Below are 19927 nucleotides of genomic sequence, written 5' to 3'. Positions count from 1 at the left end.
TCTTTCTTCTTCTTTCTTTCTTTCTCTTTCTTTCTTTTCTTTCTTTCTTTCTTTCTTTCTTTCTTTCTTCTTTCTTTCTTCCATCCTTTCTTTCTTTCTTTTCTCTTCTTTCTTTTCTTTCTTTCTTTTTTCTTTCTTTCTTTCTTTCTTTCTCTTTCTTTCTTTCTTTCTTTTCTCTTCTTCTTTCTTTCTTTCTTTCTTTCTCTTTCTTTCTTTCTTTCTTTCTTCTTCTTTCTTTCTTCTTTCTTTTCTTTCTTTCTTTCTTTCTTTCTTTCTTTCTTTCTTTCTCTTTCTTTTCTTTCTTCTTTCTTTCTTTCTTTCTTTCTTTTTCTTTCTTTCTTTCTTTCTTTCTTTCTTTCTTTCTTTCTTTCTTTCTTTCTTTCTTTCTTTCTTTCTTTCTTTCTTTCTTTCTTTTTGTCCCCATTGTGTTTAGGGTTAGCTCCTAGCTCTGAGATAGGAATCATATTGTTGCATGCTCAGGGAACTCTAGGCAATCCTGGGGATTTAAGGGTGTTGTTACATGCAAACCAAGAGCCTTAACACCTGTACTGTCACTCCAGGACCACCAGGCTCTTCTTGAGACACTTTTTCAAACCAACTGTCTAATTCCATCTAAACTTGACTTTTATGATATTGTGTTCCAATCAATTTTAAAGTAACCTCCTAAATTCTTCAGTCTTTCATAAGTACCATAATTAGAAACTTTACATATAAAAGTATGAAGGCTTTTGTGTTATTTAAAAAATCCTAATTCATTCTGAAATAGAACCAAACTTTTTAATAATATTCTGAATAAGATTATCAAGCTCTAAAAAAGGTATCATCAATACCCTCTCTATTAAAGACTTATTTATAAAATTGGATTTATTTTATATATACTTCAAATCAAATATGTATAGCCCTATATGCCTGAATCAATGATTAACATTATTTTCTAAATGAAGATGTGATCAATTTGAGAGTATATAGTACCAGTGATAAACCCAGAGCCTAATACCCATCAAATATATGCTCGACCATCAGTTCTGATAAATAGTTGAACATTACATCACTGATCCCATTAAAGAAGTGTTCATTAGTATACCTGATAATTATCATGGATTCACATATCATTATAACATTAGAGTTTATCTTGTCTTGACCTAGTAAATTATTAATAAAAAAATTTAATATTTTTTGAGAAATCACAGTGCAACCTAATTTTTACCAGCTTCATTTACACAGATTTTAGAGCATAGACTATTCTATGGAACAAAATTTATGGAGCATTTCTTAGAGGAATACAGTTTGTCCTTATATAGAAATAATTTTCCTCCTTTTAGACCTGCTGAAATTTACATTGCCCTTTGAAATCACAAAGAATGATTTGGATCCTTTGTCTTTTATCTGCGTTAAAGTGTTTTAAATAATATAATTGACTTTCTTGTCCTCACCCTGTCTTTTAACAGCAGCAAAATTTTTCTTAGATTCACATATTTTCAAAAGCACAGAGGTATCTGTTCTACATCAAAGGGGAAATATAGCAGCTTAAGTTGATGGCAATCATCTCTTTTTTTTCCCTCTTTTTGGAATGAAAGGACTTCTGACATGTTATGTAAGAAGACTGTAAGAGGATCCTAGCCCTCTTTGCTATTGAATCAAAACAAGTTCTCAGAATTCTTCTCAAGAGAAAGTTCAGAAAGAAAAATAAGTCAACACTTGTAATCACTAAAGAGTGTTTCCCTTCCCTGATCTAGTTAGGTCTCCATATGTTACAGATAAGAAAGCTATGTACCAGGGAGGTTAAATATAGTCTGACAAATCCAGAATGACACCCTAATTTATAAGTTTCTAGTTTCCATATTTTATAGAAAGTTGGAAGCCAAGTTAAAAATCAGCTAAGGTAGGGGTGCAAGAATCTGCTAACCACAAATTTATCTTTGGCAAAGGTTAATTCCACAGAAGAAACTGAAATCTGAGTAGAGTTGCCTTTGAAAAGACACTTAAATGTACAAAGAGATTTTTCTACTTCTTACCTAAAATACTGAAAAAAATGCAATCCTCTTATCCCCATTCATTGGCTCGCTCAGACCACAATTCTTCTATATTTATTCTATTGCTCCTTAATAAATATTCTAATTAGTTTTCATTTTCAACCCCTTCCCACTTTTCACCTTTGTCTCACTTAAGGAAAATTAAGGATTGTCTGAATCCAGTTTTTTTATTTAATTTAGTTCAAACACACACACACACACACACACACACACACAGGAGGCTCACATATTAGTGTTGTTTATTTTAATTTTACTTATTTGCCTGATGTTTATGTGATTATTTGTCCTCAGAATAGCCTACAAAAACACAGATAATTTTTTTACCCTAATGTTAATCAAATCTCTCATTTTAGTAAAATCTTGAGTGGGATAAATCTATATTTCCTGTTTTTCATTGTCCTCCAGTTGAAAAAAAGTGAAATATATTAAATTAAGCATTTTTCACACAACATACATCCATCTTCAATAGTGATGGTAGAGAGAGATATGTATTGCTTTAAGAATGTAACAAATTTCCTCCCCACCCCCCTAAAGAAAATCCAGAATGAGTATATATATATATATATATATATATATATATATATATATATATATATATATACAGGCAACTTGCAAAGCCATATTCAGTAATATAGAGAGAATTTATGTAGGCACTGGAGCTTTTGAGAATATAATGTCAAGCACTGTAATTACCATATGGAAGACATTCATTAAGATTATATAGTTCCATAATATATGAAGCATACTTGGAAATGGAAATCTTGCGTAGGGTCAGGAAAAAGGCATGAGACATAAAAAGTACTCTGTGCCAGCAAATTAATTAAATTTCCCAGTTCTAGAAAAGGCCATATATTCTGTGTAAGCACTCACTGAAAGTCAGATGGGCAGGACCTCTAGAAAGAACCATAATGTACTCATAAATAGAATTCAGCAAGAGTCACTGACAGTTATTTGATAGTAAGATTTTATTCACATAAATGAAGGATTTACTTTGTATTAACTTTCATTATGAACAGCCCTATGGGAAAGAGTATGCTTTAAAAATCTTTTAAGTCTAGTACTTTATTTTGTTTTACACATAACCTATCACTATAGATTAAGATATAAGGTTAGCTATTGATATAAAATTTGCATTGAGTAATAATTTTTGTTTGGCCTTTCACCTTCATTGATACTATTATACACATTTTTAGTTTTCTTAATTTTGTTTAAGTATTTTTGTTTTTATTTTCATGCATCTGTGTTACAGGACTTAATAGAGTTCTTTAAAGAATATTCATCTCAGAAACAATTTCAAGGGCCAGAACAACAGTACAACAGAGAGGGCAAATGCACACAGCCATTAAATATGATTCTCAGAGCACTGTCACTAGTGATTCCTGAGAACTGAGCAAGAAGTAAGCCCTGAGAATTCCCAGTCATGGCCAAAAAACAATCCCTCACATTGCTCAGCTTTAAAATATTAAAGAAATATTTCAAATCATGATTTGCTTTCAACAACAATAATATAATAAAATCAAATACTGATAATTCCTTTACCTTCAATCATAATTATTTTAAAACTAATTTTATGTTTTATGCAAATCTCTACGAATTTTTATATACTCAGAGGCTATTCAAACACAGCTTTATGTGTACAAAGTGAAATCATACTATTTTCAATTTTAAATTGTGTGGCATTTTTTTCCTATTCCTTGAGTTATTTAAAGAGATTCTCTAAAATCTTTGAAGTGACTTTAGGTAAGAGTATAAATGAATTTTCTGCTTTATAAAAAAAGTACATTTGGCACTAAGTAAGAATAAGAGGAATGCTAAGAAGACTTGCAACCCTCTAAAGCAAAGCAATTAGCAATACTGGGACTATAAACCAGAAAAAATAGAAAGAGACATAATTTATCCTGACATTACAGTGGAGTGCTTATCTGAATTTAGTTCTTGGAAGTGCTTTTCTTTCAAAAAGAATAACTTATTTTTGAATTATCCCAATGAGATAGCACAGGATATATAGATTTAAAATTATGGGATGGGTTATTTTAGTTAAATAAAAAAGAAAGGCAGGAAGTTAATGCTTCCTAAAATGGTCAACTACCTCTTGATTTTGCATCACTAGAATTTTTCAAATAGTTGAATTATTCTCTTATAATGGCACTAAGAATTGTGCATTCCATTGGATATGGGTTTGGTTAGCTGTAATCTTTCCACTAATACTTAAAATCCCATGATTAATTTAGCAAGCATATGGTTTTATGCTTCAAGCACTACACACACACACACACACACACACACACACACACACACACACACACACACACACACACAGAGACGTCTTTTTTATATTCACAGAGCTAATAATCTAATCCTATACTAGCATTGATAGAGTTGGGTGGGGAGTAATTTATATTAGCTCCATGTTAATGTTTGGGTCCTAATATTCCTTTTAAAAAAGTGATTTTGAAAACCTAAGCTATAGTACAGTGAGTAGTGTGCTTGCTCTTCATGTGACTAACCAGGTTCATTCCCAGCATCTTGTATATTCCCTGGAGAATCATCATAGGTAATTTCTCAGTTTAAAACCAGGAGTAACTCCTGAGCACCACCAAAAGAGTAAATAGTGTGTGTGTGTATGTATAATTGTATATATATGTATATATGTATATATATACTATATAACTTATATAGTATATATAGTATATAACATATATAGTATATATAGTATATATAATAGTGTATATATATCTAGCATACACAAATCAACATGTCAACTTTTCGTTTTTCTTTTGATATTTTACCTCACAAGTTTTTCTAAGAATGAAGAAAACATAAGGTATTTAGGTATTTTTCTCTACCATCATTTGTTTTCCCCTAGAATATAATTTCATCTTCTTTTAAACACAAGAGTAGAGTCTGTGGTTTGCAATGATACATTTTATTCAATATTCCAGTCCTTTAAAACTATTCAAATTTAAAGAATATTTGCAATTTTTTCTTAAATATTTTTCCTTCTCAATTTTTGATATTTTCCACTGGTGAAGGTGGGTGTTCTTTATATGACTGAAACCCAACTACAATCATATTTGTAATCAAGATGTTTAAATAAAAATATTTAAAACAATAAATAAATAATAAAAACAAAAAATTTTGATGTTTTCTTTATCAAATTTTAAGTTTTTGTTTACATGGTTAAATAATATGACTATAATACCAAATTTTATATAATTAAAAATCAAATTATCAATAAATGTTTCTCAATACATTTTATTAAAATTTGATCAAACTTCCCTTTTCCAGATGAGATGTAAATATACAGTTTTCTTACCACTAGATTCGTATAATATTTAAAAGTGTATTCTTTCTACATGTAGAAATTTTAAATACTTATTTCATTTTTAATTATCAGTTTTAATCTTGGAGAAAATTATTTATCATGAGAAAAACAGACCTTGTCATTTGTGAAGCTACTTGATCAAAAATAATAAGTAAAGAGGAATAAAATCAAAGCGGAGGGTAATATGGACAGCAGGAATATGCTTAGTTTTATGCAATACGTGAAATAGACAAATGAATGTTTTCTAAATGTGTGTTCTATAGATTTTTTTATACTTAATGAGTCACAAACTCTCAATCAACAAATTATTTCTTAAGAAGTAAGGTGAGATGTTTGTACTCTTGAGGCTAAAGGAGTGTCCTAGCTTGTTTTAGAAGTATTCAGGAAGATCTTCATAATACGAAAAGTGAAATAGACAAATGAATATTTTTTAAAAGTGCATTCTATGGATTTTTCTGTGTTTAATGAGTCACCAACACTTAATCAACAGATTATTTCTTAAAAAATAGGTTGGGATGATCGTACTCTTGTATAAAGGAGTGCCCTAGCTTGTTGTAGAAGAATTCAGGAAAATCTTCATAAGACACATTTCCACCAAAGTCAATTTTAAATGATGTCTGTTAGTTGCTTTAGATTTCTTCAATTCTCCTTCTTAAAACAAAATCTGTTAAATATGGATTATATTAAAATGTTTGACTCTATTCCTTTATGTGCTTGAATTAAGTAAGTAGGAAGTGAAACTTATTAAAAATGTATGCACACAAATTTTCAACTCCTGTGTTTGGTCTTTTAATTATTTTTATTTGGTGAGTGTTTGGGAGTTTCTCCTGGCTTTTAGTGCACAGAAAAACATGTAGTACTGGGGATCGAACTTGGGCCTCTTTATAAAAGCCTATAATTCAGTCCATGGGGAGATATCTCCCAGGTTCTCAATCCATGTTCATTGTTCTTTTGCTGCTGTGAGTTTTTCAAACAGTCTTGGGAATACATCTCTCCAGATGGAAAGAGTCAACTGTCCAAAGGCCTGTGATCATGAACAATTATCCCCACTGAGAGAAATGTGTAGGCCAGAGCACAGCGTGCATGGAAGGTTAAAAGTGTAACAATTGAAACTGGGCAGATAGGATCTTGAGGGACAACCAATTATTTTCTAACTTTATCTGATAGAGGACACTCACTCCAGCCTTTAATGGTTACTAGCTGCATCAGCAGAAATGCCCATAAATCAAAGGCTCTGTTTTGTTCATGCATACAAACAATTTTTTCTCCATTCTGCTATCATTTTAAAGACTTTAGCATAGGATGCCAGAATGCATTTTATATACACCCACTGATTTTAAGAGACATTTGCCAATTTTCCTAGCCCAAAGGTAGTCCTCTAGTCACATGTCATGAAAACGCTGACCAAGTTGCTATGATGTAATTCGGAGCCTGACACATCTTGAAAACAAGCCCCTGCAGGACCTAGGAGAACCGGTTGCTCTAGTGAAAAGGGAAATCAAGAAGGCAGGTGCTTTCCTGTTACCAGTGAGTGCTTATGCTTAATTGGTTATGAATCTGCTGGAGTTTGAACCCTGAGGGACTAGCTCCCTTCAAAATGTAGTGCAGAACAAAGACAATCTTGGGCCTGGGCTGAGAAATAGTACACTCTCTCTCCTACAACGATTTAACCAAAGAAAGCTGGATAGAAAACAGGATGTAGCTGACTCAAGTCAGCTCTCACATCTGAATAACAGAGCTTTGGAGGGTATACATTTCTACTTGAATGATCCCTGTGCTGAATTTTCTGTAATCAAGAGAAAGGTATCATTATATAATATGTACATAAATATGATTATTAATATGTACACAAATGAGACAAATTTTATAAAAGTTGAATTATGAGCGTAAATTCAGAAAAAAAAAAGTCCCTATGCTTAAGTTCTTCAAAGTCATGCTATAGAATAATTGTTGGAGGGCCCAGAGAGATAGCACAGAGGTGTTTGCCTTGCAAGCAGCCGATCCAGGACCTAAGGTGGTTGGTTCGAATCCCGGTGTACCATATGGTCCCCCGTGCCTGCCAGGAGCTATTTCTGAGCAGACAGCCAGGAGTAAACCCTGAGCAACACAGGGTGTGACCCAAAAAACAAAAAACAAAAAACAAAAAAAAAAGAATAATTGTTGGATTTTGAAAGTGGCACAAGTAAACATGGAAATTCTATTTATTTTTTTTATGTCATCATCAGTTGAGGAAATGACATAGCCCTTTTTTTTCTGACAATGATTTTATGAATTCCTCTGTAGTCTCTACATGACAAATGCATAATAAGGTGAAGGGTGCATGGAACTCTGAAATGTACAACATGCTGAAATATGATAAGATCTACAAAATTTCTATATCAATAGTCTGAGTAGTGGGTCAATGTGAAGATAGACTATCAATGGAGAACGCAGAAGAGGGACAGCTACCCTGCTTCATGAGATCCATCATACCTGTTGATTAATGGAGAGGCCTTAACAACACTCTTCTTCCATGCGTCTTGCCATGAGGAAAGGGGAGGAAGGGAAAGGTAGTGATGGCAGCAACACCTGGGGAAGGGAGATGTGGAAATATGTAAAGGGAAAATCAGCAGTCCCTACACAATGGGTCCATCCATAGACCTTGTCAATACAACAATTCTAAAATTCTGAGTTTTTGTTTTTCTATCCTTAAACATTCCAAAGATCATTTAACTAGATTATGTATTTTGAAAGGTGTTAATCTAAACATTATCAAAGCCAGGAAGACAGACAGCCTCTACTTTCACTTTTTAAGGCAGGGCTGCTTAAGGCAAAATTCTAAAATACAGAGCTGATTGTTATGACACAGAGTTGAGAACTCTAGAATAAACAATGTCAAATATATTTAGTATGATTTTCTCAAGTAAGTAAAGTTATTATTATTTTTCCTATCTTCCTTTACAATTCGCTATTTTTTTTTTGCATTTTTAAGGGCATGGAGTTTAATATTAAAAACAACTTCAAATTGTTAACTTAGCAAAAAACACACTGAGTTTAATCCTAATATAATTTGAGACTTAAAAGATAGAATTGTAAAAAAAAGTTCATGATTTAATTAATTTTTTGTAGGTATGTTACCTGGTTTATATGTAATTTTAAAATTACGGTTTAGAATGTTATGGAAAGTAATAAAATTAAAATTTTAGTGAATAGCTTATAAATATAAATTATTTGGTTTTAAATAATGACTGCTATGATCATATTAGTCATGAGTTACTACATCTTAGAAATATATACTGATATGGATTTTAATTATAGTGTTTTTTGTTTTGTTTTAAATTCAATTTACTTTTATTTTTATTTAGTTTAGTTTCAGAGCCATAACTAGTTGTTCCCAATAGCTAAAAATATTAACCCCTCTTAGTTAGGGGGTTGCCCTTTTTGTTCAGGAGACAAGAAATCAAAACAGACTCCAAAGAACATGCTTCGCTCAGCATTATGTCCAATTCTCTTAATGTTTGTTTTTAAGGATGTCTTTAATATTTTATCATTATATTTAAATGCTAACTACATATGAAAAAGTGCTTTGAGTTGTTATTTAGAGAATTATTCCTACATAGTGAAAATAAGCTAATGAAAATCATTTGCATATTTTATGGAAAAAAGTGGCATCAGCTCTGATTTGGAAATAATACTAATAGGATAATGCATGCTGCAGGGAGAGTATGTAAACAACTTTAAAATATTTTCCTAATTTTGTTCAACAAAACTATTCTATTTAAGCTCAATAAAATTCACAGTTTACACAAATTAAGGCATGAGACTTAGACTGTAAAAAGATTTAAACAATTTTCATTTGTGAAAAAATACGGTGACCACAATTCCTTAAAGTTTTGGTGGCAGTAGCATTTTTTTAAATGTTAAAGAATTTTACAAAGATTTTTTTTTAGATCTGATCTTTTTTAAACATACAGGTTTTGATGAATTTATGTTTGCATTCTTGTTTGTGAATGTGATTCTAACCTTTAATCCCTGTGTTTAGAAAAAGTTATTTCAAAGATCTTTGGAGTTTGGAGCCTGATAATCCTTTCAGTTTTGCTTTAATCCTGTTTAGACAAGGTGCCTCAAAACTTTCCAGTTTCTGAATGTTTCTGGTCTGTGACACACTGCTTTCTATTTGCCATCAACTGTTTATAACATGACCCACCTACTACTTTGGCAATAGTATTAGTCAGTCCTTGAACTGAGAAATTTGAAAACTATGTGCTTATCACAAGAGATTAGGATCAAAGAATTCTGCAGTGGTTAAAGAATCTGGGTCTGTTGAATTTTTTTTTTTTTTTAGTCCAACTTAAATGCAACTTAAAACAGTCAATTCAATGTTTTAGGCCACATTGTTGAACTTGTTTTGTAGCTTTTCTTTTTGCCTCATGTATTGTTTTATTTTTTAATCATTAATTGTTACAGCTAATGTTTTCAAATGTAAACCCTTCTCCTATTTCCTTTGGCTAACAAATATATATGCTAATAGTAGTGGTCCCAGGGAGTCAGACATTTGGTTGTGCTGCTCACACACTAAATTTAAAGCTCTCTTTATTAATTTATTTACTCTTGAGGGAGGGAAAGAAAGAGAATTCTGTGTTTAAGGGAGAAATGGCCTCTCCAGTGTTGAAAAGAGCAGGAAAGGTAAAAGGAAAATGAATGTTCAAGGGAAAACATGGGCTTGAAGAGTAAATTTCTATCTTTCTTTAAAATGAAACCCTAGAACAAAAGAAAAAGTGCTGTAACTGCAGCAAATGACTTGCATGCAAGATACCTAGGTGTGAGCCCCAGCATCAAATGGTTCACTGAACATTGCATGGATCAATCCTAAGTATAGATTTAGGAGTTTTACCTAAGTATCAAAACAAAAATAAACAGTAATAAATATATAAATAAATAAATAAAAACTTTCTCATACCAAATATATCAAAGTAAAATATGTATATATAAATATAAACCTAATTATTCTTACATTTCAATATCTCTGAGTGATAATTTGGGGATTAACATTTAATCTTTGGAATCTGGTAATCTTGAAAACACTAGCTAATAGAATCCACATGCTCTTAATGATACTGCATCTAGAATAAATAGGAGCCAAGTGATAGCACAGCAGTAGGGCTTTTGCCATGCACGCAGAAGATCCAAGACAGACCTGGGTTCAATTCCTGTCAATGATGGCCCAAAAAAACAAATATATATATATATATATATATACATAATTTATATTTTAAATAGTCTAATATTCTAAGTAATGTGTGTGCATATATATGTAGAAAATTCTCATTTAGTTTTAAAATGTGTGAACTACTATGGGTCTATATATTTGGAATGTTAGCACTGCATCATAAGATAAAAAGTAAGTAATGATAGAGTTATGAGAAGCTTTGGATAATAAACAAGTGCATAAAAGGACATTAACAGTACAGTTTATCAAGATATAACAGGTTCTACAAAATAATTTCATAAAAAGCTTATAAATAACTAAAATAATAGAATCATAAATAAAATTATTAAACTGGCGGTTTAAGATTCATAAATTCAAAATGCATAGAACTTTCTGAATGAAGGCAATAAAATAAAAAAATATTTGTTTTCCAAACACTAAAGGCAGTGCCCAGGATAATAAAATAATGATTGTTTGGTATGAAATTATTTATGTACAAGATGAGCAAGATCTTTACGAGAATAAAGGGTTCTATATTGGGAAAAGTGAAGTTGATGGTTTATGATACCTTCCAAGTGGCAGTGAACAACGATGATGATTTTGTAACAGGATTAGTTTTCCCAAATAATAAGAATTATTCCTCACGTAGAAAAAAAAGAGTCCATAATGAATATTCTGGATTGAGCAATGCATTGTATGATGGCTTATTTTAGTCTCTAGAAGAAAAAACTACAATCATGATTAAAATACTTTTATTAAGGCTCTAGAACTATATAGCACAGCGGTAGAACATTTGTCTTGCACACAGCTGACCAGGGATGGATCCGGGTTCCATTTCCAGCATCCATATGATCCCCCTGAGCCTGCCAGGATAGATTTCTGAGTGCAAAGCCAGGTGTAACCCCTGAGTGTTGCTGAGTATGGCCCAAATCCCAAAATAATAAATAATAATAATAATAATAAAAAATAATGCCCTTATTAAATATGGCTGGTCATGGCTGGTCGATTTAGCAAAGTAAGTATGATGATCACAATATGGAATGTCAGTGCCAACGAGGAAAAAGACACCATCAAAGTTAAGATAGTCAGGGTCTCAAACTCAATTTACCTGCGGGCCGCAGGAGGCAAAGTCTGGGTGATCCTTGAATGCAAAGTCAGTAGTAAGCCCAAACAACTAAAACAAAACAAAAGAAAAAAAGTTTCCTCTAGTTCAGGGCCACAAAATGTTGTATGGAGGCCCTTTGCGGCCCACCAGCTGCAAGTTTGATGGCCAAACTTTGCAGAGATTGGAGGTGAGGGATGGAATTTACTTTAACTTTACTTTACCTGGATTAACTCTGAATGGCTGGATAAGATAAGAGTAAATTATGAAAGATTTTCAGAAAGGAAGCTAAGCAGCCTAAAGCAAAGTGTTAGATGGAGTTTGCCCAGTTGCACATCATCTGAACTTTGCCCAAGGAGAAAGGATGGTGTTGGGAGGAGCTAAGGGAGGAACAGAGTTTGCACCTTGATGTGTACAAAAGAGGCACAAAACAATAGATAAAGGGGATGATATTACTGCATGCTATCAAGGTTTATCAAAAGGTGGTAAGTCAGTTGAAGATAAAAGACAAAAAAATCATTACCATAAGACAGCAATACCCCTGACAATGGTTTTGTTTTCCTTTTTGATTGGTGAGTTCTATCTTAAAAGCAAACTTGTTTTTTCTGACAGGAAGCAGACATTTTATATTGGGGTATGATAAAAACGTTCTCTCAATTTCCTTAATTCTTTCTTAGTACACGTCTGAACATGAACATTCCAGAATATTCCTCTATCGAGGTCATGCTTCAGGCAGTGAGATATCAGATTTTCTTTCATCCTTCTTCTGGCTAAAGGTCACTGTATACTTGTCTATTTTGGAACAAGTTTTTAGTAACCATTCTGCTAGAATCTGTTGTAAGAACTGGCAAAGAAAGAGATCCACTTGGTTGTGCTGTATTCTAACAGGATGAAACATACTTTGGAGGCAATAGGAGGAAGGGGAAAAAAAACCTCTGCATAGAAAGGAATGTTAGATCTATTTGTTAGAATTCTTCAAATGTAGCATTGCCTGATTTGCTATTTTGTGAGGAAGAGTGTGTGTGTGTGTGTGTGTGTGTGTGTGTGTGTGTGTGTGTGTGTGTGTGTGTGGCAAAATAGAGAATTCTGTAAACTCTTTACAAAGTTATTAATCAGAATTTCACTACTGAATGACAAGGAAGAAGAAAACAGAAAATACAAAGAATAAAAATATCCTGAAGTATTTTACAGCAATAAAAATCAATTTGATTTAAGAGTCAAACTCTAGATTACATAGCTCAATGGCAATAGAAGTCAATGAAAGGAAATTTGTTAATAATATATGTCAACAGGTTTCTTAAGATAATTGTAGGACAGAAGAATTAGAAATAGTATTAAAACATTTGAGTATAAGCCCATTGCTACAGATACTAAATTATGTTAAATGGGCTTGATATATACACACAAAATTAAAGCATAATGCTATTAGGTTATATGTACATTTTGGAGATTCTAAAATAAAAGGAAATATATGTTTATTTTGCCTTTAACAACATGCTTATATTTTTAATTTTATGTATTATTTTTATCCATACTAGTTCAGGGCTTTCTCCTGACTCTTTGTACAACTTGGTGAACCATATTTTGTACCAGGATTCAAACCCCTTTCAGTTTTGTGCAAGGTAAGTGCCTTCACTTTTGCAAAATTTCTGCAGTCCTATACTTAATAGTTTTATAAACTATTTCTTAAAAATAATTATGAGTTATTGGAATACAGTTATATACAATGTTTTCCAAGAATTTTACAAATTTTTCAAGTATAATATCATTACACATTGTACAAAGGTTTTAGCAAGTCTATAACATATTGCATAATTGATATCATATTTTTAATATTGATAGATCTTCTCTAAAAAGTCCTCAAAATGTATACTTATAGAAGTCTGACTACCATGCCCTTTGACACAAATTAAAAGTTAACCTCATTACCTAGTTAATTATTGATCAGTGAATTGAATTGGGCTGATATTCAGTCCAAACTATAATACAAGATTTTACTCAATTGATAGCATTGGTATTCCAAATTAGTGTTTTCCTAAAAATAAAGTTGAACATTTTTCTATTATCCATTCATTCTGTCAAGTGGTTCTCAAGAGGTCTGAGACAATCTTGACGACAATTTAGTCCAAAAGTGCTAAGAGATAGTGCTGCTCTGATGCTGCAGCTCTGAGAACCGCCAAACAAAATTAGTGCACGAGTCTCCTGGGCCTCACTGGCTCAAGCTCCAGGGATTTTCATGACCACACACAGCTATGCTCTCTGGAATGGGTCCGGGGGATTAAACTGGAGCCAAATATAGTAATGACACATACCCAAAGCTCTATACTAGCTCTCTGACCTCTGTTCTCCTTCTCTTCACTTATAATTGTTTGAATCAATTATAACATTATGGAAAAAGTCAGTTCACACATAACATGTATAGCTTATACAATTAAGTTTTTAACTCAATTTTATTGTCCGATTTTTTTATCAAATATTTTAGGATGCTCAATGTGTAACAGACACTGATTGAATTTGTGATACTGATGAACATTTGGGTTTCAGGACTGCATAGACATTTTGAAATTGTACTCAAAGATTTTGTATGTGTGTTTGTAGTATATCATCAATTATATTTTGTTTGTTCAAAATTAAAATCCAAATATATCAACATGCTTGGTAATATTCATATCTTCATTATAGATTGAGCACAATAAAACATTTTATCAACTTCATTACTATTTGTAATAAGAAATACAAAATAGAGCAAATACAATATTGCAGAAGACACTTATGGAGACATATGATAGGTTAAAAACAAAGAAAAAGAATATCAAAATGGATTCCTCCAAGGAAAAAATAGAATAATATAGTTATTTTCTTTGATGAATTTCCATCATGTTCGTCTTAGTCCTGCTAACAACCACACCATATTTGTGAGGCTATTTGCTTTATTGTGAACTCATACAATCTATATGTTAAGAATTATTCGTGGTTTAAGAAGATAGCAAAAAAGAAAAATGTGTATTTTTTATATAGCTGCCCAAGTTTCACCCCTGGCATGACATGGTTCCATAGCACCATTAGGAGCACCCCTGAACAGTGACAAAAATAACCCTAAACTCTCTTCTCTGAAATAAAAAGAAAACCAAGACTTTTTTTAGATATTAGATGAACATATTTTCATATGAAGTATAGTTTTAAAAAAAGGTAAATTCTTTATGCACAGAACATAGAATAAAGTGACATAGGTAGAGGTAAAGCTATAGGACAGAAACTGGAAAGACAGACATGAAGTAAGATTAATATAAATATTCCATAAAATATTTATGATTTAGAAAACAAAAGGCAATAATAAGAAATAAACTACCTTGGAAACAACACTAGAGAAATATATATATATTTTATATCTTAACAAATATATAAACCTTGAACTTCCAGACTATGTTCATTTTGACTGTTTCAGGGTCAATAATGATAAAGTGACCTGAAGTTCTAGAGAAGTAAACCTATGTCTATAGAAGTACAGAATGAAATGCAAATGCACTTTGGAATAACATAAATGGTAGTAAGTTTATTTAATATGAAAATTTAAAGAGAACTTTTAAGAATATAACGATGTTTCTGATCTGAAAGTTTAGAGTGCCTTTGAAATTAGATTTTAATTGCATTTTAGTTTTACCCCAGATCATTTAATTCCAGAGTATTAACAATTTACACTAGAATACGTGGTGTTCTTAACATGGACTTATTCACAAAGTCGACCACTTCACTCAATGTCAGTATCCACAGAACAAGCTTTGTTAAGGCTATGATATGCAAAGAATGTTATATATTTTTTCTCCATGCTAAGTATGTGCCATCTAGACCTTATCTTTGATCTTCAAAGACCTTGATGGACAGAGAATTTAAGGATCGATTTTCAACTATAAAACAAAGCTTTTCTGTTCTTGAATGCTTTTAAAACAGAGAAGAAAAGTATACTTAGTAGAGAAACGTGGTCTTGAAATGTAAAATGTAGTCTTTATTGAGTCCAAGATTTAGAATTCTGTGAAACAAACTTTCCATCTCATGGAAAATACTCACTGCAATAGTAATCCCAGTGATCAGTGACCAGAAAGAATATGTTTTTAGATGAAAACATTTGCAATATTCTTTATAGCTTAATATTATTTTCTTTTATTCATCACTTTCTCAAGTGATATATTTGATACTAAACAACAACTTTGACTAATTTCTCAACTATAGCATTTCTTTGCAATTTATCTTAGTTTTTATAAAATAAAACATTCACAAAAGCCAACTGAATTTTAAATATTGTGGGTGGTCCTTGGATCCAAATACTATAAAATTATTCTTTAATTAATTCAGCAAAGATCTTCTTTCTGAATGTTTATTCCATGTCAGATACTCTCCTAAAAACTATAGTTATAATAAGCATAGAAATATGGTCAATGTGCTCATACAGCATAAAGTTTAGTATATAGTATATTTAATTTAAAAAAGTGGGATTTTATCCCCTGTAATATAGATTCATACAATTGGCATAACCTTTTCTGAAAGAATATTTCTAAAAGAAATACATATAATTAAATTAAACTTTATACTTTAGAAGCTCTAATTTCATGACTTTGATATTAAAGCTTTATGTTCAAAACAGAGTGGCATCAAACTCCTCAAATTCCTCATTATTTAGTATTTACAAATAACTATTTTAATAGTTAAAATTAAGTATTACATCATATTACCTTCACTTCTCTTATCTTTCTCATGACACACAGTATAAGTGTATATGAAGGTAGAATATAGTCAATTTATAATGTGAATCTAATATTCAGATCTCCATCCATTTTTTCTAGAGTTTCCTATAACTTTCTTCACTAATCTGTCTCTTTTCTTTACAATTGTCTATGCTACTTCTCTCTTCTATCAGCTATCATATTCTAATCTTGCCAAGTCAGGCAACAGTTGTCAATTCTGAGTTAATTTAGCCACACAAATGAAATAATCTGCTCTCAGCTGGGAAACAATTATTTTTGGTCAAAAATGTTGCAGTCTTGAACAAGATTAGCAGAAGCTGTGAAATGCCATTTTGGGTTTACTCAAATAAAAATGAAAACAAAATGGATGATTTCCTTTGTGAAGTTTAAATAATGCCACTTTGTACTGTTATTTATAATTTTAAACCTCAAGGAATGATTATTCATAGATATGTAGAATGAAAAGAATGGAAAACAGTCTGCTCACCCAAGCCCTCATTTGAAAAGCTTTGCACTGTTCATAGTTAATGTATTTTATTTTTAAAACTCAAGTTGTTCTTTGACTATAAAGCAGACACTAACTTAAACATTTTTCATTATTGTACTTTTATGATATTCATATATAGAGATAACCAGCATGCTCTAAATTAGAATGTATTTAATACATAAAAATTCTTTTTTAAACACTCCTTTAAAATTTACATGAACTAAAATACCAAATTTGGGCAACGTTATTCCCTCAAAGCATGTATCTTATTTCATTATGCATGCATAAATTCATGTTTTATTTCAAGTATATAAAATATGGTATACTCTCGAGAACACTGACAGATGATTCAACTGCTTGAGAGTTGTACATGTGTATGTGTTTTCATACTTAAAATAATGCTAATTTCTTTTTTATTTCTTTTTATTTATTGGTTGGCAAGCATCAGTTTTAATAAACAGCATATGGATTGCTAATATATGTGAAGAACCTTTTTTTCCATTCTGACATAAGTGCTCTTTTATGTTTTTAGCAATAAGTTTAACATTTCTTAATATGTTTAAAACCAGAGCAAAAATGCAAAGGTTAGAATGCTAGCTATGTATGCAGTTGTCACCTGTTCAATTTCCTGCATTTAGTACAGTTCCCTAACTCATTATCAGTAGTGGTCTTTAAGCATAGGACCAAGATTAAACCCTGAACAAAGGTGATGTGTCCCCAAAATCAAACAAATTAAAATAATAATGATGATGACAATAAAGATAATAATAGAATACATTTCCTACATTAAAAGGGACTTTAAAAATAAACCCTATGCTACATAAAATTTTGGTTAAAAGTCGAGTAAGAGAAGTAGAATGTCTTGTCTCAAATACAGGCAAGGGTTGGGAAGAAGGGAAGGGGGCACTGGTGGTGGGAATATTGAACTGGTAAAGGGGGGTGTTTTGTCATGACTGAAACCCAACTACAATCATGCTTGTATTCATGGTGCTTAAAGATTTTATATATAAACAATAAAAAATATTGTATATAAAGCAAGTTAGTGTTTCAGTGTATGCTTTCTATATATAATGAAAAAATATACTTTTTAGTATTACTGCTGTGAAATTTTCTGACAAATTATAATTTCATGATTTTTTTCTGAATTGGAAAAAAGACATTCTTGTCCATTACATATTCAATCATCACATAAGTGAACAGCGGATCATTATAAGAAAAGAATAACTAACCTTTCCTAAATCTTTATTAATCAAGCATACTGAATTCATCAAATTAAATGTCAAGGTAAATTGAAGAACCACAATTATAACGTTTTTAAAAAGTTCAGATTATGGGGACCAAGGAGATAATGAAATAGGTAGGTTGCTTGCCTTGTGTGTGTGCCAAATTGGATTATATCTCTGTTGCAGTCTTGAACAAGATTAGCATCCAACGTGGTCTCTTGAGCCTGACAGGAGTAATTCCTGAGTACAGATCCAGGAGTAAACTATGAGTAACATTGCATGTACCCCCCTCAGCCAAAAAATATTCAGAATAAATGAAATCAAGGATTTGACTCAAATAGTAGATCACATGCTTAGTAGTGTGAAGTTCCAATGTTGGATCCATAATAGTTGCACAGTGATATATGAGAACTATTAGATATAGGTCAGGCTGTCCCCCAAAAGCCCAGAAACACTGGATAGAATAACTACAATTATCAACAAAAATATTTAAGTCTCCACAAAATACAACACCCAGCTCTTTAAAATGTGATTCACAAATTTTAAGTTCAGTTTCTGGTAGATGATGAAAGATGCTTGAAATATTTTGATAATGTCAAAAGGGGCTTCAAAGGAAAAATTAGAGTTTAATATCTTTTGCTTACCAGTGATGTTTTTCCTTCTAGGGTTAAGATTGGTCTTAAATTTCAGGCTTGTATTAATCAACCTTAGTCTTTTTCTACTAAAATGATCTAATTAAACTACGTTCTCTTAATTGACTCTTCCTTTTTTGCCAATAAAATAAAAGCCTACAGTGATATATCAAAAGCAGATAAACCCAGGAATATAGCACTTTCACAAATTGGATCTTCTAACTTTTTTACCTTAAATTTAGATTTGAAAGACATGATCATTAGTGACTAAAAAAAGCCATTGGCATATTTCATATTTTGTGCTTTTGAAATATCATATTACCTCCATTTCTCACTTTCATAAGATATTATTAGAATAGTCTCTAACATGTAAATTAAAATCCTTTATAGAGACACTTGTGTTCCTACAAACCATAAATCACCAGATCTATACCTTTCATTTTTATATTGACATTAGCACATATTTTATGGGCAATTCTCTTAGTCAGAGCATTGAGACTACAAGGTGATATAAATAAATAAATACCATTTAAGCATAAAACCCTTAACACTCAAGGAATAGAATTATACTCATGTCTCCAAAGAATACAATACACTGTTAAAGAGAATTCACTTCTCAGTAGGATCTCTCTTGGATTACATCCTTGAAGGTTTATTACTAGTAGTATCAGAAGGACTTTATTATATTCAGCATTACAGAAGCCAAGGACAGAGTTATGGCTGGGTTCCAGGCAAAGAAAAAGAGCATAAGAAGCCTAATCGTCCACAATTCTTAAATTGCTATTATGAATAACTGGTACATTTACATCGGATTATCATACATTTCAACAGAAACTTGAAATACCAACTCTGTCAGAATTGGTCTCAGGGCACAGACTTTTCTTGTTGAGGCCTGTTATTGTACATTAGCAGTGCCAAGCCTAAGTGCTCCTAGGGATTTTTCAGCTTCTATTTAAAAAACAAAATCCCCTATAAAGGAAAGCAGACTTGAAGGTGTAAAAGATACTTTGAAATATTAAAATACTTGAGCAACCCAGTGAAATAACCTTGAAGGAATATTTTAAAATATTCTAAATTTCAGCTGTTTTATCTAAATCAGCACAATTCCATAAGCACCTATAGTAAAATTATCTGAAAGCCTCTTATTCTTCCAGGTGGGGACAGTAGAAGACATTAAAAAAAAACATATAGCTTTAAA

The 19927-nt window shown here is 31.5% G+C and overlaps 1 protein-coding gene across 4 annotated transcripts in view; it reads right to left on the bottom strand.

The window, feature by feature from the left end:
• PCDH7 (protocadherin 7) overlaps positions 1–19927 on the bottom strand; it is a 477156-nt gene that overhangs the window by 216909 nt on the left and 240320 nt on the right. The window contains exon 3 of one of the 4 annotated variants that reach the window (XM_049790100.1): positions 7831–7926. The exons of the other annotated variants lie outside the window; for them this stretch is intronic. Within the exon in view, the coding sequence (XP_049646057.1) occupies positions 7838–7926 (89 nt within the window). The 3' untranslated portion in view covers positions 7831–7837. The remainder of the gene's footprint in view (positions 1–7830; positions 7927–19927) is intronic. 4 annotated transcript variants of the gene reach the window in all.

Source organism: Suncus etruscus, chromosome 16 (genome assembly GCF_024139225.1).
Source record: "Suncus etruscus isolate mSunEtr1 chromosome 16, mSunEtr1.pri.cur, whole genome shotgun sequence".
In the NCBI taxonomy this organism is placed as follows: Eukaryota; Metazoa; Chordata; class Mammalia; order Eulipotyphla; family Soricidae; genus Suncus; species Suncus etruscus.
The sequence above is the reverse complement of the archived record's forward strand: the minus strand, read 5'-3'. Positions and strand labels throughout refer to the sequence as shown.